We start from the raw sequence: 26,267 nt of genomic DNA, 5'->3' as shown, positions 1-26,267 counted from the left end.
TGTGTGTGTGTGTGTGTATATATGTATATATATCTCAAACAATGGAATATTACTCAACCATAAAAAAGAATGGAATCTTGTCATTTGCAACAACATGGATGGACCTAGAGGGTATTATGTTAAGTGAAATAAGTCAGAGAGACAAATACTGTATGATTTCACTTGTATGTGGAATCTAAAAAACAGAACAAATGAACAAACAAACAGAATCACAGATACAGAGAACAAACAGGTGGTTGCCAGAGGGGAGGGGGCTAGGGGAGGAGAGAAATAGGTGAGGGAGATTAAGAAGTACAAACTTCCAGTTACAAAATAAATGAGTGATGGGTATAAAATGTATAGTGTGTCCCCACTTACTGAATTATTGTCCCCAATTATTGAATTATTATATTCAATAATTACGTAATATCTTTGTATGATGAGAAATGGTAACTAAACTTATCATGGTGATCATTTTGAAATGTACAGAAATATCAAATTGCTATATTGTGTAACAGGAACTAACATAGTATTATAGGTCAATTATACTTCAAGAACAAACAGGGACTTCCCTGGTGGTCCAGTGGTTAAGACTCCGCACTCCCAACACAGGGGGCCCAGGTTCGATCCCTGGTTAGGGAACTAGATCCTGCATGCCACAACCAAAGATTCCACATACTGCAACTAAAGATCCCGCACGCGGCAACGAAGATCCCGCATGCTGCAACTAAAGACCCGGCACAGCCAAATAAGTAAATAAAATATTAAAAAAAAAAAAAAAAAAAAAACTCCTAGAAAAAGAGGTCAGATTTGTGGTTGCCAGAGGTGGAGGGATAGGGGAAGGGGGAACTGGATGAAGGCAGTCAAAAGGTACAAACTTCCAGTTTTGAGATAAATAAGTACCGGGAATGTAATGTACAACATGATAAATATAATTAACACCGTTCTATGCTATATATGAAAGTTGTTAAGATAGTAAATCCAAGAGTTCACATCATGGGCAAAAATATTTTTTTCTATTTCTTTAATTTTGTATCTATATAGATGATGGATGTTCAGTAAACTTACTGTAGTAATCATTTCAGGATGTATGTAAGTCAAATCATTATGTTGTACACCTAAGACTTACACCATGCTGTATGCCAATTAGATCTCAATAAAACTGCAAGAAAAGAATAAATAAAATGGAAATACGCAAAGAACAATCAAAAGAAAGGGGAGCAAAAGAAAAGTTATATGTCTTTTTTTTGTCAAAGTTCTGCAAAGGGCCTCTTCAAAAGTCTGTTGCTTTAACCAGTTGCTAAATAATCTGTAAAATCATTTAATTCTCAAGTATTTAGAATCCTACAACTCTAGAGCTGGATGGAAGAGTGGAGGCCATTCAGATCATCTTTCTCAATTTTGTAGATTTATTCTACAAATATGTAGATTCATATGAAAACCCAAATCTACACTTTTCTGTTTAGGAAATCATTAGAAGATCTTTAAAAAGTTATCTCCCATGTGCTCTCTTTCTCAAGAAGTTACTGGAATACATGTTTCAAATATACCACGTATCTTTTGAATGAAGGAGCAAACCAAGATAGAACAAAATATGAGATTCAGGAAATTCATTATTAGAGAGAAACAACGGGAAATTCCAGGCAACCACTTCACAGCAGGCCTGGAGCAAAACTAGTCCAGACTGCAGCTCAGGGGAAAGTGTCTGGAGGGAAAGTCTCCAAGGAAAAAATATGGAATCAGTACATCATTTAATAAGTTTGGTCATGTGAGAAATTGTACTAAGCGGCTGTGGAAGCAACTGGGAAGAAGCAGAAATAAGTAAACAGAAAATGACAAAAGGCAAAAACAAAAATATGAACAAGAAAAAGAATGTAATCAGATTACACTACTTAGCCTGGCAGTGAATAATATTTGCAAAGGCATAATAATATAAATACTGAAGACTGCTATATCCAAAATCTGTGATATAACTAGTTTGGTAAGATGGAGCAAGAAGGAAGGATAAGGGAAGAGAATTAAATCTTTACCTACCGTAAAAACAAATCAACAGATAATTCCTAAAATTAAGAAATCAAGGAATAACAGTATTAGCAAATTATTTGGAAATATTAAAATAAATTTCAAAATAAATAGCTTAAAAAGTTGAATGTGGGGACTGCCCTGGCAGTCCAGTGGTTAAGACTCTGCCCTTCCACTGAAGGGGACGCAGGTTCCATCCCTGGTTGGGGAACTAAGATCCCTGCGTACAGCGCAGTGCAGCCCAAAAGAAACAAAAGTTGAATGTGGTTGCCTCTGGGAGCAGGGAACTGCTGTTTTTGCTGTAAACCTTTTAGTACTATTTAACTCTTTTTTTTTTTTTTTAATTATTTATTTATTTATTTAATTTATTTATGGCTGTGTTGGGTCTTCGTTTCTGCGCGAGGGCCTTCTCCAGTTGCGGCAAGTGGGGGCCACTCTTCATCACAGCGCGCAGGCCTCTCACTATGGCAGCCTCTCTTGTTGCGGAGCACAGGCTCCAGACGCGCAGGCTCAGCAATTGTGGCTCACGGGCCCAGTTGCTCCGCGGCATGTGGGATCTTCCCGGACCGGGGCTTGAACCCATGTCCCCTGCATTGGCAGGCAGACTCTCAACCACTGCGCCACCAGGGAAGCCCACTATTTAACTCTTAAAACTCTGCCTGTATTACTTTGGTAAATATAAAAATTAATTTTTAACATCAGCCATGTATTAAATAGATTCATTTAAGTTTTCCCTTAAAAGGCAGAATGTTTGATTTTTAGCATATATGTAGTAGGTCATGTGTTCTTCAGGAAAAAAATCACCAGTGCAAGTACTGAATTCAGAATCTCATTCCTTAAGAAAGTCAATTACGCATTAGGCTTGCCCCACAAGGCATTTTTTTTGTATTTAATAGACAGAAGAAAACAAAAACAAAAACAAATGAGTTGCAGGGCCCATTATGCTAGTCATTGAATTGTTGGATATTTTTTATCCAGTTACTATTGCAAGTGAACTTGGATCCTTTGTGACAAAAAGCTCCATAATAAGCAGTATTATCTTCCTCATAAACTGATCTTGAGTGAGACTTTGTTGCTATACTACAAAGGCAACTATACAGCTATTTAAAAAATTAAAACTATTAAGAGCACCGATTACAAACATTGATATGCATCAGATGAACTGTCAAAGGAATATTCTTTATTATAATGGTTAGAGTGGCAAGTGCAGAAGCAAGGAAACTGGTTAAGAGGCTATTATAGTAATCTGGGTAAAAGGGTGATTAGAACCAGGGTGGTGGCAGTGAGAAGAGTCTGAATCTGGATGTATATGCTGACTGGATGAGGGCTATGAGAACAATAAAGGAGTTAAGGATGATTCCAAGTTGTTAGCCTAAACAAGTGGAAGAGCAGAGGTGTCATTATCTGAGATAAGGGAGAAGTTGGTGGCAGGAGTAGGTTTTGACGTAGAAGATTTGGTGACAGGTTTTGGACATGATCAGTTTAAAATGTATATCAGGGGCTTCCCTGGTGGCGCAGTGGTTGAGAATCCGCCTGCCAATGAAGGGGACACGGGTTCGAGCCCTGGTCCGGGAAGATCCCACATGCCACGGAGCAACTAAGCCCGTGTGCCACAACTACTGAAGCCCGTGTGCCACAACTATTGAAGCCCGCACACCTAGAGCCTGTGCTCTGCAACGAACGGGAGCCCCCACTTGCCGCTAAAGAAAGCTCGTGCCCAGCAACAAAGACCCAAAACAGGCGGGAAAAAAAAAAAAAAAAAAAAAAGGATGTATATCAGACATACAAAGGAAAATGTTGAGTAGGAAGTTTATTACCTAAATCTGAAATTCAAGGGAGAGGTTCTGGCTAGCGATACACATTTGGGAATTGCCCGAACACAGATCAAGCCAGTTTCATAAAACTTCTGTGATGATGGATATATTCTATACCTGCACTGCCCCATTTGGCAGCCACAAGCCACATATGACTTGAAATGTGGACAGGGTGACTGAGGAACTGAATTGTTAATTTTAGTTAATTTACATTTAAATAAGCACATGTGGTAAGTGGCTACAAATTGGACGAAACACATATATGTGATTGGATGAGAACCCTGGTGAGTGTAGGTAGAGAAGATTGGGTACTGGGGCAAGCCTACCACATGGATTATTTGTGATAGAAAAAAAAAAGAAACAACTCAAATCTCCATCAACAACAGAATAAAAAAATAATTAGTGACATTTTCACATAAGATTGTCTTTCAACAGTGAACACATACATCTATGTGAATGAATCTCAAAAATACTGTTAAATGAAAAAAAGTAACTCAGAGAAGAAAATTTTCCATAAAGGTCAACAACAGACAAAACTAAACAATGTACTGTTTAGGAATATATTAAGATTGATAAAGCAATAAAGAAAAATCAAGGGAATTAATATCCAAATTAGGGATAACATCACCTCTCCAGGGGAGGTGAGCACAAAGGGCTTCAAAGTTACCAGAAATTTCCTAAACTAGATGGTGGGTACACAGGTGTTCATTTTGTTATTCTTCTTTGTCCTATACACTCTGGCATGTATAATATTAAATAATTAAAAGAGTCAAAAATTATGAGGCAGTATATGGTTAAATGTAAAATGGGTATTTCAAAATATCTTAAAATCATTAAGTTCAGAAAAAGGAAAGATAACTGTGTGACCTGTATAAGGTCTAAAAAGGACAGGTTGAGTCATATAAAGAAAAGAGGGAAGGGCATTCTAGAATGGGAATCAACAGGTCACGTACAAGAACCAGTAAATTAGTGAGTCTGACTGGAGAAGAGTGAAGTTAGGTTGAAAAGTTGGGCTAAGACCAACTTATGAGATGCTTAAATGCTAGGTCAAGAAGTTTGGACTTGATCTTGAAATAGTGCATAACCACTGGTGGTGTCTAAACAAGACAACAGCAATGATAAGCATCAACTAATAGGAAAATAGGAGGCTGGAAAAATCAGTTATAAAACCTGAAGATGTGAGATGTCAGGGAAGATTTATTATGGCCTGAACTAGGATCCTGATGGATAATCAAGTTTACTCCAAGAAACTTTAAGATGAAAGATTGAAGAGAGTTTGGTCTTGGGAATAGGCAGTGAAGGGAAAAGAGAGATTCATAGATTACTCCAATTTTCAAGCTAAACTGAGAAAATGATAACACCAACATATGCAAAACTAGGAAAATCAACAGAGAAAACCAGTGTTGAAGGAAGACCATTAATTCATTCATGGGATAAATATGTCAAGCTGTGTGATATCCTCCCCTCGGGGAACAGCCTGTGAGTCCTACTTTTTTCTTTCTTTCTTTTTTTTTTAGTTACATACTTTTAATAGGCAAAGAGAAAGTATACAGTTCTCTGGGAAGAATAAAAGCTTTTATAGCTTTTAACTCTATAAGAATTTTATAAGTACCATTTTATTTTATTTATTTATTTTAAAATTTATTTATTTATTTGTTTTTGGCTGCGTCGGGTCTTCATTGCTGTGCGTGGGCTTTCTCTAATTGCGGCGAGCGGGGACTACTCTTCATTGCGGTGCGCGGGCTTCTCATTGTAGTGGCTTCTCTTGTCACGGAGCACGGGCTCTAGGAGTGCGGGCTTCATTAGTTGTGGCACGCGGGCTCAGTAGTTGTGGCTCACGGGCTCTAGAGCGCAGGCTCAGTAGTTGTGGCGCATGAGCTTAGTTACTCCGTGGCATGTGGGATCTTCCCAGACCAGGGCTCGAACCCGTGTCCACTGCATTAGCAGGCGGATTCTTAACCACTGCGCCACCAGGGAGGCCCAGTACCATTTTAAAAGAAGAGTACTGTGGGGACTTCCCTGGTGGTCCAGTGGCTAAGACTCCATGGTCCCAATGCAGGGGGCCTGGGTTCCATCCCTGGTCAGGGAACTAGATCCCACACACGTGCCGCAACTGAAGATCCCGCGTGCCTCAACGAAGACCTGGCACAGCCAAATAAATAAATAAATAAATTTTTTTTTTTTAAAAAGAGGAAAACATGATCTACTAATTTAAAAAAAAGGAGTACTGTGATAATAATACTGAGTTGCTTTTCAAAATAAATTGAAAGAAGGAACAGAACACAAAAATGGAGATGTTCAGTGAAAGGTCAGAGGTGAAGGAATGGACGAGTCACTACATGACTGAATACTCCTTGAGGACAGAATTTATAACTGACTGTCTTTGCATCCCCCACAGCACTGAGCACAGTGAGTGATCACTACAGAACAGACATTCAAGTAAGGCTGAATGAACAGACAGAAGAGTGAGGGCAGACTGAAGACAAGCCAGTTAGGAAGACACTACCCAAGCCTTCAGAGCCCAACATACCTTAGAGGATCTAACCCTATGGAAAGAGAGTTTAGCCTTATCACCCTGGCTGAAAGGTAGGCTGAGCCTCTGGTACCTGTTTAGAAGATATAAAATACCAACAGGAAAACGGAAAGGAAACCCATTCTCAAGGAAACATATACTGAACTTCCGCTCCCCACATTACTCTCTAATGAGACCGTGCCCAGCTCTAACCTTTAAGGCAGACAGGCAGAATGGAACTTTTTATGTGTGCGGCTAATGCTAAAGATATTCAAGTGCATCCGGTCCTTTTAAATTGTTAAAAGACATTGTTCTGGTTAAAAGTGGTTTAAAAGCCTGAATCTTAATAGGTAGCCCCACCTGGCAAACCACTGTTTCTTAAGCCTGTAGAACAGAGAAAGGCAAAGTAGAGCTACCTGCAAAGTGAGATGACTGGTGCTCAAGTGCTTCAAGTGGTTGCCAGGAACTGGGCTATTACCTCCAGGTTCCCCTAGGTTCAGATGATTCTGCAGAGCTCCCGTTTATCCAATATGGCTGAACAGAGAACAATGAGGCTGCTTTTTAAATGAATTGATCTTATACAAATGCTGTAAGACCACTTCTTTCTCAAGAGGTTAGAACAGGAAACGAACGCCCAAACACTGGCAAAGGCAGTATAAAATAACAGTTAAGAGCTCAGGCTCTGGCACCAGACAGACACTGGTTAAATCCCAGCTCTTCCAGTAAATAGCTACGTAACCATCTCTGTTAACTCATTCTTCCTACTATGTAGAGTAGGATTGAGTGCCTTCCTTAAGATGGGAATATATGGTAACTTCCGGTGTTAGTATGTTCCTTCCTAAAACTACACCCTGATCCCTTTGATTGGACCTGCATTTTCCTTACTAGCTTCAGACACTAATTTTTAGTGTAGAGCTTTCTAAATGGTTGATCTCATTTATTACGCTTTGAATTTCGAATTTCCCTCTCTGAGAACCACCATATTTTGAAGCTCTGGTTGTTCAACCCATGCCCTGGACTTCATCAATGAAAGTGAAGAACAGTGGCAGAAAACCATAGAGAAAAGTGAATTGCAAGTAGAACATATAAACCTTTTAGTTGTATAAAATTTAAAATTGATGCTTTCTGTAAAATCACAAATTCTGTACACTGGAGATAAGGTGGAGCGAAACACAGCCTATTAGCAACAATTTTAAAAAGTGTTCTGACATGAAGGAGGCCCAGGAAGGTACCCCACCTATGCTCAGCACCTCCACTTCCCTTTCTAAACTCAGGGATCTTTTTGCATGTTGTAGTGGATTCTGGGATGTAGAATCACAAGAGGGAAAACAAGTTCCACAGATTCTTCATTTGCATTAGGCCTCCTTTAGTACCATTACTACTATCCTAGTTCAGGCAGTAAAGACTAAGGCCCAACCAGTTTCTCTGCCTCAGGCCTCTCCACTCCCTTACAATCCTGCACACAGCTACCAAACTAATTTCCTAAACAACCAGTTTCATTAGATCACTTCCCACCTCAAAAACTCCTAATGGCTCCCTACCTATTATTCACCAGAAAAAGCCCAACTAAAATCCAAAGGTCAAGCTGGCATTATCCTACTTTTATAACACAGGACTTGTTTCCTCCTAATTCCCCCAAGGAAATTCTCTAAGGCTCCGACTAATCTGCTCACCGTCCTCCCAACACAGACAGGCTAACCTGCACACCTAGGTAGGATTACACCCACCTTCTGCCTTTCCTTCAAAGGCCAGCCCAGACCCCCTCCTCTGTCTTTGTCCCGCACCATTCTCCTAAAACACATCCTGCCCAGCTTCTGACCCTCTCAGCTGGCTATGCTCTCGTGGCATCTCAATCCGCTCCAGCAATTATGAAGGCAGACCATATTACACAGAGGGTCATCACTGTACCCTGCACTTATTAGGTCCCAGATACTTGTTAAACCAGACGAAGAGTTCAAATAATGTACCTAAGTAGGGCAAGACAATACTACCCATCTTTGCCAATTCCTCTTTATTCACAGTAAAGGGTATTCAGCGTTCGCTACAACGCTGACAATTTCTACCACACACAGAGCAGCCAAGTGGAGAGAGCACGCCACCGGATGGCAAAAACCTGCGTCCCAATCCTGGTTTCTGCCACAATCTCTCCTGGACCTCGGCTGTCCCAGGTGTAAAACAAGGGAGCTGCGATGAAGGATCCCAGGGTATCTTTCGGCTCCCAAATTCCCTCCCACAGTAAAGCCAACATTCGGCTACTCGCTAAGGCGGAGGCCGGCAAACTTTTACACTTCCCAAGGCTGGCGTTTCCATAGAGGAGTGGAAACTCAGTCCGCAGAGGAAAAAGCGGAGCTGAGAGGAAGGTGAGAAGCGGTCTCCCTGGACTCAGATCCTTTACCCCATGGCAAGGGACAGTCCGCCTCGGCTTCCCAGTCCCTCACAGGAAGACTCTCCCGAGAGTGGCGCGGCCCGGCGCGGCTCCCGGGAGCGGGCCGGGGTGACTGTCCGCGCCCGCGCCCCGCGCCCCCCGCACTTGTGACACACGCCCGCTGACCCCGGGTCACAGCCTCCATCCGCCCTCACCGCCCGAGGGACACCTTCCTCTCCGGGGAAGGGCCCTAGCTCCCGCCCCGCGAGCAGCCCTTCCGGGCCCCGGGCGGCCTCAGTGCGGCCGTCCGGGCCCCAGGCCGGCGGGACAGGCGGCGTGAGGGGCGGCGGCGGCGGCTTTAAGTGCTGAATCACCACTTTGCAACCCGAGCTCCAAACCACCGTGACCCAAGGGCCCCGAGGGCCCAGGCGCTCCGCTCGGCTTACCCACAGAGGCGCTCCGGACGGGGCAGGCGGCCGCCGAGGACCGAGCGGAAGGTGCTGGACAGCGCGGGGTGCAGCAGCCACGTTAGCCGGTACTGCATACCCCAGCGCAGCCGCCGGGACCACAGCGAACGCTTCCTTCTTGCGCCGGAGCCGGCCTTGCTCACTGCGCATGCTCAGTCCGCCGCGCCGCGCCGCGCCGCGCCGCCTCCCGGGAGCCTCCGAGCGGCCGCCTCCCCGGGTTTTGCCTGGAGCCAGACAGGGCGGGGACGGAGGGCGGCCAGGGCCGGAGCTAGCGGGCGGGCCGGAGTCTGGCCGGGGAGCTGTGGGAACCCAGCCACCAGGCTTCCCGGAGCGGGGAGGGGCCCGGCCGGCTCACGCCAGGCGCACGCGTGAGGGCGGCGATGTGTATCTGGCTCTGTGTTAGCAGGGGTCAGGGGGCTCACGAATACTGTGAGGACCCAAGGGACCACGTTTGCGGAGGCGCCCTCGTTGGTTGTCGGCCCCGGCAGTGCAGGTGTTGGAACAAGGTCCGCGGACTAGGCGGCCTCGCATAAAACCAGTCGGCGGCGGGCGCGCGGCCCGCGGGCTCCCTCTAGAGCGCGGTGGGGACGTGGACCGCGGGGTAGGGGACCGGGGAGAAGTTAGACTCGAGGGCCCCCCCAGATGGAGGCCGGGACCCTGGGAGGAGTTTCCATCCTGGGAAACTAGCAACCCTTCAAAGAGCAAGGTGGAGATGGGACAGGCCACAGCAAAACAAGGCTTTCGGGGGTTTACAAATCTAGAATAGAAACTACCACTCTGTACTACTACTACTATATTTTTTTTAAAAACATTTATATGTAGTACTACTACTATTGTCAGTGTACTTCAGTCACTATTTGTAAGACAAGACTTTTTTCCTCCCGATGGCTTTCTGCTGTTTTGCATCCGAAAATAATTTAATAGTTGTTATGAATCTGACTTTCCGTTACATTATTTTACAGGGGTCTTTAAAGAAAAGCGAAATTAGGGTCAGCAACTCTCTAGCTTAAGTGCTTTTAGGTTCTTGATGTGGCATACCGGAGACTACAGCCCAAGACAGTGCTCTGAATCCTGTTATAACTTCAAATGGGAATTCAGGAGGATTCCTTAATCAACTGGTTGCTTCATCAAAGAGGTACTCGGGGATCTTTTTTACCAGTTTTTGCTAAAGGCAAACCTTTTATGGATGAAAACTGAGATAGCAGAGAGAAGGAAGCATTCCTAGTACAGTGTAAGGTAAAATTTCACAATGTTACTTTCTAGTTCCAGCCCATCTGTATTAGTTTCCTGTGGCTGCCATAACAAATTACCACAAACTTAGTGGCTTAAAACAACAGAAATTTATTCTCTCACAGTCTGGATGCCAGAAGTCCAAATCAAGATGTTGGCAGGGCTGCACTCCCTGCAGAAGGTCTTAGGGGAGAATCCCTTCTTTGCCTCTTTCAGCTTCCGTGGCTTGAGGCCATATCACTCCAACGTCTGCCTCCGTCTTTACATTGCCTTCTCTTCTGTGTCTTTCTTCTTTTGTCTCTTATTAGAACATTTGTCATTGGATTTAGGGCACAATCAGGTAATCCAGGATGATCTCATCTCATCCTTAACTTAATTACATCTGCAAAGACACTTTTTCCAAATAATGTAACACAGGCTACTGGGTTTAGGACGTAGACATATCTTTTGGGGGGCCCTTACTCACCCCACCTTTCTAGCCTCTACACCTGCCATCCACCAACTCCAATTCACACAGCCGTCACAGCTAATTGATGCTTACAACAATACTAACTTGTCAGTGCTCTTTCAAGCCCTGTTGGAAAGGCATTGCCTTTACAAAACTTTCCTTCAATTCCATTCCTCACATACCCCATTGGAAGTAACACTCTCTGATCTGAGCGGCCACTCTCTAAAGGCATTTATTTGACTCTTAACCTTCCATATGGGTAAGAAGCAGTAGATTAGGAATGATGTCTTTATCATTTTTGTATATCATCTGGCAGCAAGCACAATGCTTAGGCAATGCTTGTCAAGTGCATGTTTGCTGAATCTTATTAAGCCTCTAGAAGTAACTACCATTTATAGGAAATACAGGGGACAAATGTGTTAACTTACACCATAAGGATACAATCAGCAAAGTTTAGAATGTTTGGGCAAGTTTAGAATGTTTGGAACATTACACAACAAATGACTCTATTACTTTGACAAATAAATTGCAAAATAAAAAAGAGGAAGGAGAAGCCTATGGATTAAAAGGGACTTACAATTGTCAGGCTATGACAAGCTGTTATAAAATTTGAATGAAACTGCAAAGGGCCAGGAAGACCCAAGCCAATCTTGAAGCAGAATCTGAAACACTTAACGCTACCAAATTTTTTTCTTTTTTCTTCTTTCTTTTTTTGCCACACCACGAGGCTTGTGGGATCTTAGTTCCCTGACCAGGGATTGAACCCGTGCCCTCAGCAGTGAGAGCACAGAGTCCTAACCACTGGACTGCCAGGAAATTCCCACCACCAAATATTAAAAGTTACTATTAAGCTATAGTAATTGAGATAATATGTTAATGGCATGAGGGCAAATAGGCCATGGAAAACTATTTAGTAGTATCTACTATAGCTGCACACATGCGTATGTTATGACCCAGCAATTCCACCTTTAGCTGTATACTCAGAAATGTAAACATACATCTACAAAAATACATGTACTAGAATGTTCATAGCAGCATAATTATTAATAGTCCCAAACTGGAAACAGTTCAAATGCCATCAAGAGTAAAATGCACAGGAAAAGTAAACTGGGGAATAGTCACACAATGGAATACTATACAGTGATGAAAATGAACATACACAAATTACACTGGACAATATGAATGAATCTCACAAACATGATGAAAGAAGCCAGACCCAAAAGAGTATATGCTATATGAGTCCATGCTCTTTCAAGCCCTATTGAAACCAGACCAAACTAATCTATAGTATTAGAAGTCAGGTTAATGAGTACTCTGGGGTCTGCAGTGACTGAAAGAGAATGCAGGGAGCTTGTTTTACATGGGTGTGTTCAGTTTTTGAAAATTAATTGAGCTTTTGATTTATATACTTTGCTTTTTGCAATACTTCAATAAAATCTTCAAAAACAGATCATCTTCAAAAATGTAAAGCAAGAAAAGAGACATTAACCAAATGAAATGCTTGGTTCTTGTTTAAATCCTGATTTGAACAAACCCATTGTGGAAAAGAAATGTTTATGAGACAATTAGAAAAATAAGAACACTGACTAGAATTTTGATGATATTAAATAATCAATTTGTGGGTTATGTTAGTGGCTGTTCACAGCAGCTTTTTTTTTTTATAGAGTCCTTTGAAATAATATGATGCCTAGGATTTGGTTCAGAATAATTCCATCTTCGGTGGAAGATGAGGTAAGAGGGGGAATATTGGTCATGAACTGATAATTACTGAAACTGGATAATGGATGTCTGGGGGATTTATAATACTATTCCCTTTGATTTTGTATATGTTTGAAATTTTCCATGATAAAAAGTTTTATAATGTATATTAGTTTTAAGTACAGTACTATGGTAATAAAATACCTAAAAGCAACTTTAATTTTTTCAAATGTTTATAGATAAGTGATTTATTAATTATAAATTTATTAAAAGTTTTCCTAAATGACTCCTACTTGCTAGTCCTTAATGGTGAATTTGACTTACTTTATGGGCAGTTCTTGAGATATTAATGTAAAAATTTATAATTCATATTTTCCACAGTTAAGACTACTCTTGATTTATCCATTCAACAAATATGGGCCCAGGCCTTGCTTTAGATGTTGAGGATACCTCAGAGAAAAGAGCAAACGGGTTTCTATTCTTGTGGGGTTGATACTATAGTGAGAGAGAGTAACAAATAAATTAATACGTATATAAAGTAATTATATAATTTGATTAAAATAATGTTAGAGGGGACTTCCCTGGTGGCGCAGTGGTTAAGAATCCACTTGCCAATGCAGGGGACACGGATTCGAGCCCTGGTCCAGGAAGATCCCACATGCTGCGGAGCAGCTAAGCCCGTGCGCCACAACTACTGAGCCTGCGCTCTAGAGCCCGCGAGCCACAACTACTGAAGCCCACACGCCTAGAGCCCATGCTCCACAAGAGAAGCCGCCACAGTGAGAAACCCGCACACCGAAACGAAAAGTAACTCCCGCTCGCTGCAGCTAGAGAAAGCCCGCGCACAGCAACAAAGACCCAGCGCAGCCATAAATAAATAAATAAATAAATGAATGAATGAATGAATGAATGAATAAATAAATAAATAAATAAATAAATAAATAAATTAGAGTAACCGTGGTGGATTTTCCTGCTGTCAGCGTCACCCAATTAACAGTTCTGGGACTTCCCCTCCATCAACTCTACTGCCCCTCTGGGTAGAGGGAGGTGGCAAAGATCTCACCATCTATGCTGAGGGGCCTTATGCATGTCCTGGGCTGTTGACAACAGGAGTGTGCACATGGGACAGTTTAGGTGGATGCGCAGTAAAAGTTCAGAGCATAGGGTTCAGGGTTTGGGCTGCATAGGCAGCTGCCAATGGAGAGCCAGCTTCCATGGCCCTTCTCATTTGCTAACTCTCCACCAGTTCCTCTCCTGGGATTTATGTGTGTGTGTGTGTGTGTGTGTGTGTGTGTGTGTGTGTTTTAACAGCCCCTGACCTCCATTAGCTTCTTCCTCCTACATCCCTTTCTCTCCATCTGAGGTACCACCCAGGAGTTTCTCAACTAGAATTTGAAAGTTGTGGAGGGCAGTCATCTGCTTCTCTCTCTGTCACTGCCTTGCTCAGGGTTCTTCTCAGGGCCTTCCCTTAAGAGCCTAGTTTGAAAATTACACACATTGAATATTGTTTTTTCTCTTTGCATTCCTGCTATAAGAACACTAATTCTCCTGGACACCCTCCGTCTCTAGAGAAAAAGTCCTGAGGTACGGCAGATAAAGGAAAACAGAGAGAGTAAAATTTCAGCATCTTCTTTTGCTATGTGGAGAAAGAAAGAAATGGGGTTTCGGGCTTCCCTGGTGGTGCAGTGGTTGAGAATCTGCCTGCCAATGCAGGGGACACGGGTTCGAGCCCTGGTCTGGGAAGATCCCACATGCCGCGGAGCAGCTGGGCCCGTGAGCCACAGTTACTGAGCCTGCGCATCTGGAGCCTGTGCTCCGCAACAAGAGAGGCCGCGATAGTGAGAGGCCCGCGCACCGCGATGAAGAGTGGCCCCCACTTGCCACAACTAGAGAAAGCCCTCGCACAGAAACGAAGACCCAACACAGCCATAAATAAAAAAAAAAAAAAAAAAAAAAAAAAGAATGCAGGATCTAGCTATTAAAAAAAAAAGGGGGGTTTCATGAGAGAGATTGGGGGTCTCCTTTAGACAGAGTAGTTGGGGAAGGACTCTCCGAGGAAGTGACATTTAAGTTGTGACTTGAAAGGTAAGAGGGAACCAATTACAAGAACAGGTGAGGGAAAGACTCTAGACAGCAGAAACATCAATCACAAAGGTTAAGGACAAGAGAGAGTCTGGCATGTTCTGGAACTTGACAGAAGTTCAGAGTATTGGAAACCTCTTCTTTCCCTTTCTCTCCCAATGAATCTTTGCTACTGAGATGCTACTATTAGAACACTAAATAGTAACAAAAATTTGCATTTGGGGAAACTCAATACTTAAGCATTTCAGGATTTTTTTTTTTAACACATTTATGTACAGTTCATGAACTGATTTTTCCTCGGTTTATAAGCACAAGCAGACATGCTTACTATTTTTTCTCTTTGGCATTCATATCCATAGACATACAATAATTAAACCTAACATGATTCTGGCAACTATGGAAAATGATAGCTAAAGTCTATTACTCCTTGACTAGTCACTAAAGAATTGCATAGATGTTGCTCAAGAGCCTTAAAAGGTCATACAAGTAAAAATATTCATGAACACTTTTTTAGTGCTTGGAAGAATGTTTAAGTTATGTTAAATAAAAATTCAGGTTGTGAAACTACATATTTAACTATGATTTCAATTATTAAAAATATAAATACAGACATTGGAAAGAAATACATCAAAATATTAATAGTAATCACTAGGTAGTGGCAATCTATTATATATATATATATAGGAGTTTAAGAAAGAAAGAACAGAAAAAAAAAAAGAAAACCAGTAGAAATATTCAATGGATACTTCAAAATTATTTTCCAGAACTGAAGGAAATGAGTTGCCAGAGTGAAAGGATTCACCAAATGTCAGCTCAGTGGGTGAAAATAGATGCACACCAAGTCAGATTATTGCAGAGTTTCAGCACGTTGAAGGGAGAGAGAAGATTATTTAAGGTTCCAGAGAGAGAGAAAAAAAAAAAGAGGCCACAAACAAATGACTGGGAGTCAGAATGGCTATGGACTTCTCAGCAGGAGCAGAACCTAGAATACACTGTCTTCAAAGTTCTGGGGCAGCAATGCCCTTGTCCTAATGGTGGCACAAAAGCAGCAGAGTTCCCACTCTTCAGGAGCTATATGCAGTTGCACAATAGGCATATCAGAAATAACTCACATAAATCAAAGCCTGGAGGGCTCTTCCCACGTGTTTTTCTCTGTGTGAAACCCCTGGACCTTTGCACATCCCAGAGTGTGAGTTGTGGGGGGGATCTACAATAGTAATCAAGGTTGAAGTTTCCAGGTGGAAGAGGAACTCAGGGTCACCTTTAATATCATTTAAATAAAATAAAGTAATGTGATATTTCTTACACCACCCAAGATTGTGGTTGCAAAATCATATCTGCTATAATACTTATTAGGGTAAAATTTAAGGACATAAAAATTATGGTAATAATCATAGGTATAAACTAATTACTATGGAAAATCAAATGTCGGTGAGTTGGTGGTTTATATAAAACACTAAGTTCTCCAGATTACTAATAACTTCCAACAGGTTTCACATAGAAGTTCCAAGATAGTAGCAAACGCCTGCCATCCTTAAATTATTCTTCGAAAAGACCTAGCTTCCTGCTTGGAAGGAAATACAGTGAGAACAAAACACAGATTTATATTTCAATAAAATATAATTCTGCACTAGGATAGTAGGATGCCTATTTAAAATGCTTTTCTTTATTGTGAAGGTAAAAATAAAGCTCTGTGAAATGAACAGAAGCACTTTTTTTTTTCAAGGTTTTAAAGACTATTTTTTTTAAGACCAGTTTTAGGTTCACAGGAAAAGCGAGAGAAAGTTTCCGAGATAGCCCATACACTCCCCGACCCCGCACTTGCATGGCCTGCCCTACTATCAACATCCTCCACAAGAGAGGTATATTTCCTACAATTGATGAACCCACATTGAAACATCACTACTACCCAAAGTGCATAGTTTACATTAGAGTTCACTCTTGATGTTGTACATTCTACGGGTTTGGACAAATATATAATGACATGTATCCATCATTATAGTATAATACAAAGTATTTTCACTGCCCTAAAAATCCTCTGTGCTCTGCCTATTCATCCCTACTTCCCCTCTAACTCCTGGCAACCACTGCTCTTTTTACTGTCTCCATAGTTTTGCCTTTTCCAGAATGTCATATAGTTGGAATTATTCAGTATGTAGCTTTTTCAGATTGGCTTCTTTCTTTTAGTAATACACATTTAAATTTCCTCCATGTGTTTTCATGGCTTGATAGCTCATTGCTTTTCATGGCTGAACAATATTCAATTCTTTGGATATATCACTTACTAAAAGGATATCTTGGCAGCTTTTAAGTTTTGGCAATTATGAATAAAGCTGCTATAAACATCCACAGGCAGGTTTTTGTGTGGACATAAGTTTTCAGCCTCTTTGGGTATATACAGTGGTCCGTCAGTACCCACAGGCATTGGTTCCAGGACTCTCGTGGATACCAAAATCTGCGGATGCTCAAGTCCCTTATATAACTTGGTACAGTGTAGGTGGTCCTCCATATTAGCAGGTTCCACATCCTTGGATTCAACCAACCACAGATCAAAAATCGATCTACAGGGCTTCCCTGGTGGCACAGTGGTGAAGAATCCGCCTGCCAATGATGGGGACACGGGTTCAAGCCCTGGTCTGGGAAGATCCCACGTGCTGCAGAGCAACTAAGCTGTGCGCCACAATTACTGAGACTGCACTCTAGAGCTCGTGAGCCACAACTACTGAAGCCCGGGCACCTAGAGCCCGTGCTCCGCAACAAGAGAGGCCACCGCAATGAGAGGCCTGCGCACCACAACAAAGGATAGCCCCCACTCACCGTAACTAGAGAAAAACCTGCACGTAGCAACGAAGACCCAACGCAGCCAAAAATTTAAAAAATAAATTTAAAAAAAAAGATTAAAAAAAAAATCGATCGACAGGGAATTCCCTGGCAGTCCAGTGGTTAAGACTCCCACTTTCACTGCCAGGGGCCCAGGTTCGATCCCTGGTTGGGGAACTAGGATTCCACAAGCAGCATGGTGTGGCCAAAAAAACAAAAAATGAAACAAAAACAAACAAACAAAAATCGATCTACATCTGTGATCCACTACGAGTTAATTTTTGTGACGGGTGTAAGGTCTGTGTCTAGAGTCATATTTTTTGCCAGAAACACTTTCTGTGTTTAAAAATTAATCACTGCAGAGAGAAGATGCAGAAGTACTTCTGTTTCAAATACCAAAAATCACACTGAAGAATATTTTTACTGAGATATAATTCACTTACCATAACATTTGCCATTTAAAAGTGTACAATTTAGTGGTTTCTAGTATATTAACAAGGTTGTGCAACCATCACCACTAATTTCAGAATATTTTAATCACCCCTAAAAGAAACACAATCAGCAATCACCACAACCCCAATGCCCCCCTCCCCCAGACCCTGGTAACCACTAATCTACTTTCTGTCTTTATGGATTTTCTTATTCTGAACATTTAAATTTTTTTTATTAAAATTATTTATTTATTTGGCCATGTCAGGTCTTAGCTGCCGCATGCGGGGTCTAATTCCCTGACCAAGGATTGAACCCAAGCCCTCTGCACTGGGAACGCGGAGTCTTAGCCACTAGACCACCAGGGAAGTCCTCTGAACATTTTATACAAATGGAATCATACAATATGTGGTCTTTTGTGTCTGGCTTCTTTCACTTAGCATAATCTTTTCAAGGTTTATCCATGTTGTAGCATGTATCAATACTTTATTCCTTTTTATTGTAGGATAGTAAGTAGTCCATTGCTTAGATGTACCACATTTTTAAAACATCCATTCATCAGTTGACGGACATGTGGGTTGTTTCCACTTTTTTTCCTATTATGAATAACGCTGCAATTGAATATTTGTGTACAGTTTTTATGTGGACATTTGTTTTCATTTCTACTGAGTGTATACCTAGAAGTGGATTTCCTGGGTCATGTGGTAACTCTCTGTTTAAACTTTTGAGGAACTGCAAGACTGTTTTGCAAAGAGGCTGCACCATTTTGCATTCCCACCAGCAATGTGTGTGGATTCCAATTTCTCCACATCTTTACACTTGTTATTACCCACTTCTATAAAAATATAGCCATCCTAGTGTATGTGAGGTGGTACCTCCACACTGAGATTTTAAAAGTATTTGTGGAACAATTACTGATTGTAGACTAAATACTGATTGTAGAACAAATATTGATTATTTTGATCAGTGAGTTTTTCAAAGCCCAAAGTTCAGTTATTTCTGAAGTGATTAATGAGAGTGTAATTAATGAATAATCACTATCTCCTACTCTAGCCATGTTTTATGACTTCCCACAAGTATCTATATCAAGTTACACAACCCAGACAATTATACACATATTGAGTGATTGTGTTTGTGATGGATATAAACGGGCTATACAATAAAACCACTGACAGCTAGAGGGTCCCGTATAACAGCTCACAGAAAGAGAAATCTACTTTTGATAGAGAACAGAGTATAGCTACATTAAAAAAAATTTTTTTTTGGCTGCACGGCACGGCACGCGGGATCTTAGTTCCCTGACCAGGGATCAAACCGGTGGAAGTGGAAGTGTAGAGTCTTAATCACTGGACTGCCAGGGTAGTCCCTAGCTACATTTAATTTTTTTTTTAATACATTTATTTATGGCTGTGTTGGGTCTTCCTTGTTGCTCGCGGGCTTTCTCTAGTTGCGGTGAGCGGGGGCTACTCATCATTGCAGTGCGTGTGCTTCTCATTGTGGTGGCTTCTCTTGTTGAGGAGCACCGGCTCTAGGCGTAAGGACTTCAGTAGTTGCAGCGCGCGGGCTCAGTAGTTGTGGCTTGCAGGCTCTAGAACGCAGGCTCAGTAGTTGTGGCGCACGGGCTTAGTTGATCCACGGCATGTGGGACCTTCCCGGACCAGGGCTCGAACCCATGTCCCCTGCATTGGCAGGCGGATTCTTAACCACTGTGCCACCAGGGAAGTCCACTACATTTAATCTTATTTGGGATATTTGTATTGGCTTGTTTAATCAGCTAACCAAAGCTCTTAAAAAAAAATCCATTAGAGTATAAATTCAGGTTCCTTATCAGCATTAAGGCATTTAACAGAACAGCATCAAAATAAATAAGGTATTTTTATGATATCCTTCCTGTGGTAGGCTGAATAACAGTCCCCCCAAAGATATTTATATCCTAATCCTTTTGAATGTTACCTTATGAAACAAAAAAGGACTTTGCAGATGTGATTAAATTAAGGACCTTGAGATGGGGGTGAGTATTCTGGATGACCTAGGTAGGCCCTAAATGTAATCACATGTATCCTTATAAGAGAGAGACAGAAGGAGATTTGACACAGAAGTGAAATCATGGAGGTAGACTGGAGTGATGTGCCACAAGCAAATGAATGCTAGCAGCCGCCAGAAGGCTGGAAGGCACATGGAACCGATTCTCCCCTAGAGCCTCCAGAGGGAGCCTGGCCCTGCTGACACCTTGATTTTTTGTTTTTTAAGGATGTTCTTTTTTTCTTAATTAATTAATTAATTTATTTATTTTTGGCTGTGTTGGGTCTTTGTTGCTGCCCACGGGCTTTCTCTGGTTGTGGCGAGAGGGGGCTACTATTCGTTGCGGTGCACAGGCTTCTCATTGCGGTGGTTTCTCTTGTTGCAGAGCACGGGCTCTAGGCACGCTGGAGCTTCAGTAGTTGTGGCGTGCGGGCTCAGTAGTTGTGGCTCACGGGCTTAGTTGCTCCACGGCATGTGGGATCTTCCCAGACCAGGGCTCGAATCTGTGTCCCCTGCATTGGCAGGAGGATTCTTAACCACTGCACCACCAGGGAGGTCCCTGACACCTTGATTTTGATCCAGTGAAATCGATTTCAGACTTCTAGCCTCCAGAACCGTGAAAGAATAAATTTCTTTTGTTCTAAACCGCCAAGTTTGCTGTGATTTGTTACAGCAGTCATAGGAAACTGATAAACCTCTCAAAAAAAAAAATCTGAAGTAAAAATACTTAGAATCTGGAACTCTATGTATAACCTACCTAGCAATCAAGAGTCAGAGTAGAATAAAAACATTTTCAGAGAAGCAAGTTCTCAAGAAATGTATCTCCTCTGCACTGTTTCTCAGGAAGGTACATGAGTAAATAAGGGAGTAAAGCAAGAAAGAGTACACAGATGAGATCCAGAAAACATGATCTCCAACCCAGGAAACTGGCAAAGGGAATTCCAAGATCCTGCATGCCACACAGCATGGCCAATAAATAAATAAATAGGAAAAAACCAAAAACAAGCCAAGGGAAACCCTAGGATGGCAGCTGGTACAGGCCTAGAGAGTAAGCAGTTCAATTACAAACAACTTGAAACTGATAGATTTCTGTTGTGATTGAATTGGTGGAAAGTTTTACTGAGGGGCTATAGGAAGAATTAGGAAAATAAGGAAAACTAATCAAACAAAACTGGGCAGTTATTAACTTTAGAATAGACAAAAAGTAAAGGAAACAATCTCACTAGATTGAAATGCTCAGCTATGAGTAGGCATATGACCTAAATACAGGTCTTTGATTTAACAAAAATTGTGATATTGTGGGTATGGGGGAGGGAAAGCAGAGGGGATAGTAAGGTTTGAGAACTAAATCCTCATCTTCCATAAGAGGAAGTCAATAAATAAAGTCTAAAATTGATTAATCAAAAGGTAACAGTACATACAAATTCTTTACAAAAATGAAAATGTGTAAATGCTAGAAAAGTAGCTAAGTTGAAAGTAGTTGTTTCTGGAGTGGAGGTCTGGAGGGATTGGGGTGAGATAAAGCAGGGAAATAGCTTTTTTGTTGTTTTTATAAGCCCTTTAGAAACTATTTAACTTTCAAAATGATGTCTACGTTTTAAGAAAAATAAAATTCAATTAAAAATAATTTATACGGGCTTCCCTGGTGGCGCAGTGGTTGAGAGTCTGCCTGCTGATGCAGGGGACACGGGTTCGAGCCCTGGTCTGGGAAGATCCCACATGCCACGGAGCAGCTGGGCCCGTGAGCCACAACTACTGAGCCTGCGCGTCTGGAGCCTGTGCCCCGCAACGGGAGGGGCCGCGATAGTGAGAGGCCCGCGCACCGCGATGAAGAGTCGTCCCCGCACCGCGATGAAGAGTGGCCCCCGCTTGCCGCAACTAGAGAAAGCCCTCGCACGAACCGAAGACCCAACACAGCCAAAAATAAATAATAAAATAAATAAATAAAGTAGCTATAAAATTAAAAAAAAAAAACAACTACGTATTTAACCAAGTATAACAGAACAGATAACAGCAGCAGCAAAAAACAAATGACACTTAAAAAAAAAAAAATTTATACAAGAAATATACATACTCTTAAAAGAAAGAATGCCAGGTCAAACACATGGCCAATGATATTGCACTGGTAGAATTTAGGTTAACTATTCCTAGAGTATTAAAAATAATTTCTAAACATGGGCAAACTTTCAAGAGAGAAGTGTTGACTCGCTTGAGTAGTTTGAGCTCTACAGAGACAGTGTAAAATAACATATCAATGACAGCCACCTGCCTAGTGGAACAAAACTCTTACAAATTTCCATAAGACCCCGGCCATCTCCATTAGATTTAGTCTAGTCTTGAGGGCAGGAACTATAATTCAGCCTATTTCTACAATGCCTGGCTTGTAATAAGCAACTCAATAAGGGTATGATGAAAATGGGATGCAGGTACACTGACCACATGAAAAAATTAGGTGAATTAGGTGAGGGAGATAGCAGTCAACAATCTGGGATTTGGGATCAGAAAGAATTCTGAGTTCCTTCTCTGTTATTTATTAGCTGTAGACTACAGACAATATACTTAGTTGGCCTGTTTATTCATAAAAGAGTGAGAAATGCTAGTTTCTGTTTCAAAGAGTTGTTCTGAAGATAAATAAGATGGTGCACACAAAGTCTTTCATAAAGTCTGACACATGGTAGCCCTAGATAAATGGCAGCTATAACTATTAACAAATGGAGACTCTTGAATTTCTTGCATCAACCCAAATGACTGCTAATGTAAATATTGTTTTTTGTTTTTTTATTTTTTTGGCCGTGCCACACGTCTTGTGGAACCTTAGTTCCTGGACAGGGATCTAACCTGGGCCCCAGCAGTGAAAGTGCTTAGTCCTAACCACTAGACTGCCAGGGAATTCCCTAAATATAGTTTAGATATTTACTAATGAGAAAGAAAAGGAGAAGAAATTAACATTTTTTGACCTATTATGTGCCAGGTACTTTACACATGTTATTATTTTAATTCTTACAATAATAGTAATAATTATTATCTCCATTTTACAGATAGGGAAACCAAGGTTGAGAGAGGTTAAGTAATTTCCTACAGGTACTCATATATTTTTTTAGTGACTACTTTGTGTAAGGCTCCATTCAAGACACTGGGAGGGACTTCCCTGGCGGTTAAGACTCCGCGATTCCACTGCAGGGGGCACAGATTCCATCCCTGGTCGGGGAGTATTGAGCAAAACAATCACAGTCCCTGAAGAATCTTTCATTCTAGCAAGGTAGACAGACAATACAGTGACAATGTAATTATAGATTATAGTAAGTGTTATTTAGGAAATAATCAGCATCTTGAGACAGAAAATTAAAGGAGGAATATGCTTTAGATAGAATGGTCCAGAAAGGCGTTTTTAAAGAGAAAGTTGAGTTGAGATCTGAAGGATGAGAATGGGTAAGCCATGCAAGGAGCCAAACGAGAGAGCTGTAGGGAGATGGTACAGCAAATACAAAGGTCTGGCTGCAGGAAAGAGCTTAGAAGTTCTGGAGCATGGTAGTAAGCTGTGTGGATAGAGGCTGGAGTTGTTTGTATTGGCCAAGGCCAGACCATGAGGGTGTTGGGGCCCATGATAGGCTGCCCCCAAAATGTACCTCAGTGGCATATGGATGATTTGGAATTAAAGTTACTTAAGAAAGGGTCACTGCCACAGGGACACGTTGACCCTTCTGTCTCCCTGCGAGCAGGAAATAAACCTCTCATGTGAAAGGTGCACTACCTGCATCTAGAGGTAAAAGGACACCCTTATCGCCAGAGACAGGGAATTCAGGCAAGAAGCCTATATAAACAGATCTTGTTACTTCTTTAATTTGCTACCCCAAGCCTAAACTCTGTTTAGATTATTCACTAATTGAGCACCCCAAACTAAGTTTCTCTGTCCTGTCAATTTTTCATAAATTTATCGTTTCTTTGTCTAAAACTTACAAGCTGCCTGCTTTGGCCACTTCCTAGGTCCCATTTCTATGAGACCTCCTTGTGCTCCAATTAAAATTAGTTTTTTCTGCCTGTTAATCTGTCTTGTGTCAATTTCATTATTAGTCCAGCAACAAGAACTCAGCATGGGTAAAGGGAGAAATTTTTCCCTTCCTGACAAGGGCTTTACAGAACATGGTAAAGAGTTTGGATTTTATTCTAGGCATACAATGAGAAGCTAATGTAAGGTTATAAAGTACATGAAGGGCATAATCTGTTCGTTTTTAAAAATAGCCTTCCTTTTGCTGAATGGATGCAGTGGGAATGGAAAAGAGCAGAAGTGGCGAGACCTGTTAAGGAGGTTGTTAAGGACAGTTATTCAGGGAAGAGATAAAAGAGACTTGGAATAGAGTGGAGGACAGAGGTGATAAAAGCAACAGGACTGCACTGGACAGGGAGAAGAAAGGAATCAAAGGTCTGGTTAGCACCACGTGTCTAAATGAGAAAGATGAGGGTGGCGGTAAGGGGGGTAAAGAGTTCTGTTTTGGACAGGTCCATTGTGAGATGCTGGTGAGCCATCTAAGAGGAGATATCAGTAGGCACCTGGCTATGCAGGATGGAGAGGACCATCCATCTAAGCTGTAGATGTAGATGTTTCCTTGGGGGAATGTAGGAGGTTAATAAGCAGAGGAACACTTAAAGGGGCCTGAGAGCTTTCCACCCCACCTGGCTGTCACTTAAGAAACTACAACGTATCTTGGGACTTCCCTGGTGGCACAGTGGTTAAGAATCCGCCTGCCAATGCAGGGGACACGGGTTCCAGCCCTGGTCTGGGAAGATCCCACATGCCACAGAGCAACTAAGCCCATGCGCCACAACTACTGAGTCTGCACGTCACAACTACTCAAGCCCACGCACCTAGAACCCGTGCTCCGCAACAAGAGAAGCCACTTCAATGAGAAGCCCGCGCACCACAACGAATAGTAGCCCCCGCTCGCCGCAACCAGAGAAAACCCGCACGCAGCAACGAAGACCCAACGCAGCCAAAAATAAAATTAATTAATTAATTAAAAAAAAAGAAACTAGGATATCTAGGTTCCCGTGGGCTAAGTGTGGCCCAGAGGCGCAGTTCCCAGCGCCGACTATGGCACAGGCCCATGATTCATTATTTCCTGGGTCCACAACCCACATCTAAGCTCGTCGAGTCACCCCAAGCACTGCCCAAACGCCCAGAGTACCCTTACGGAAGCCAGCGGTCACTGAGGGCGAGCCGGGCCAGGGTGCGCGGGCTGCCGGGATTTGTAGGCTGACTGGGGCGGGCGTTTGCGCAACCTCCTTGAGACTCTGCCGGACGCTGCGCCACGTAGACAGAGGGAAGTGCTCCCTGAGCCTGCAGCAGTTACTGCAGGACGGCTGTCGGAAAGCGCAAAACTGATCTTGCTTTCTTTCTTCGAATCATTTGGGGATGACGATTTCTCATCAGTTGAAGGATAAATTCCTAGTCCTAAAGTGACATTCAGTGTCCTTTTCATCACGATTTCGTACCCGTGGTAGCCTTAACACTTCCTAATTATTCTTCAAGACTAGTCTGGACGTTTCCTCCGAGAAAGGGGCTTGCTTTGCACCTCTCTTCTGTGCTTCCACAGCACTCTCTTACAATTCTCTAATAACAATTATAATCACGGCCAGCCTTCCTGAGCGCTTCCATGCTCTAGTCTAAGCTATTTACCCGCACCACCTCATTAATTCTCACACAGTTCTCTGAGACGGTTGCTATTATTCCCATTCTGCAGATGAGAAAATTTTGGTTTAGAGACGCGATGTAATTTGACCAAGTTGAGCAAGTTGAAGTGTAACACTACTAAGCCCGGCGACTCTCCCACTAGACTACGAGTTCCGGGTGGGCATGGTCGGATCTGCTATTTACTTTCCCGCGGGCCACGCCCCGGGGGCGGGATCTGGTGACGACACCGCGTCCCATGGTGCCTTGCGCGCCTGCGCTGCAATTGGCCCGGAGACTCGGCTCCTTTTTCAAATTGAGGCGCCGAGTCGTTGCTTGGTTTCCTGGGCTTCGGGCGGAGACTAGGTCGGTGATTCGAAGGCTCGGGCGGGTGCAGGACAGACGCCGGGGCCAGTCACAGTCCCTGGTGGAGAGCGATTTCCCCGGCCACGCCAATATCCGACAGGGGAGGAGGGCACCCGGGTCCACGCCGGCCGCCGAGCCGCTCCACGCCCCACGGCGCCCGAGTCCGCGACCAGGCCTTGAATTTTCGGCGGGGACCGTCATGGCGTCTCAGCCGAATTCATCTGCGAAGAAGAAAGATGAGAAGGGGAAGAACATCCAAGTGGTGGTGAGATGCAGGTAGGCCGAGCTTGGCATGATTCCGAGTCCCGGGCTTTGCTGCAGGGCTCCTTCCTGCGAGGTCCGAGGAGA

The 26,267-nt window shown here is 42.6% G+C and overlaps 2 protein-coding genes and 1 long non-coding RNA gene across 5 annotated transcripts in view; 2 read left to right on the top strand and 1 right to left on the bottom strand.

Annotated features, from left to right (window-relative positions):
- Positions 1 to 9,345, bottom strand: part of IDE (insulin degrading enzyme) — a 111,504-nt gene extending 102,159 nt beyond the window's left edge. The window contains exon 1 of one of the 2 annotated variants that reach the window (XM_059899491.1): positions 9,139 to 9,345. In XM_059899491.1, the coding sequence (XP_059755474.1) occupies positions 9,139 to 9,236 (98 nt within the window). In that variant the 5' untranslated portion in view covers positions 9,237 to 9,345. The remainder of the gene's footprint in view (positions 1 to 9,138) is intronic. The other variant, XM_059899490.1, reaches the window with a different exon arrangement.
- On the top strand, positions 9,258 to 13,481 carry LOC132350350 (uncharacterized). Its single transcript, XR_009497900.1, has 4 exons — positions 9,258 to 9,665; positions 10,122 to 10,294; positions 12,502 to 12,568; positions 13,156 to 13,481. It is a non-coding gene; the product is annotated as an uncharacterized LOC132350350 (long non-coding RNA).
- Positions 13,482 to 26,118: 12,637 nt separating this feature from the next.
- KIF11 (kinesin family member 11) overlaps positions 26,119 to 26,267 on the top strand; it is a 60,429-nt gene continuing 60,280 nt past the window's right edge. For both annotated transcript variants that reach the window (XM_059899790.1, XM_059899789.1), the window contains exon 1: positions 26,119 to 26,195. In XM_059899790.1, the coding sequence (XP_059755773.1) occupies positions 26,119 to 26,195 (77 nt within the window). The remainder of the gene's footprint in view (positions 26,196 to 26,267) is intronic.

The sequence above is a fragment of the Balaenoptera ricei genome, chromosome 16 (assembly GCF_028023285.1).
Source record: "Balaenoptera ricei isolate mBalRic1 chromosome 16, mBalRic1.hap2, whole genome shotgun sequence".
Lineage (NCBI taxonomy): Eukaryota > Metazoa > Chordata > Mammalia > Artiodactyla > Balaenopteridae > Balaenoptera > Balaenoptera ricei.
Note: the sequence above shows the minus strand (reverse complement) of the source record. Positions and strands in the feature narration are given on the sequence as shown.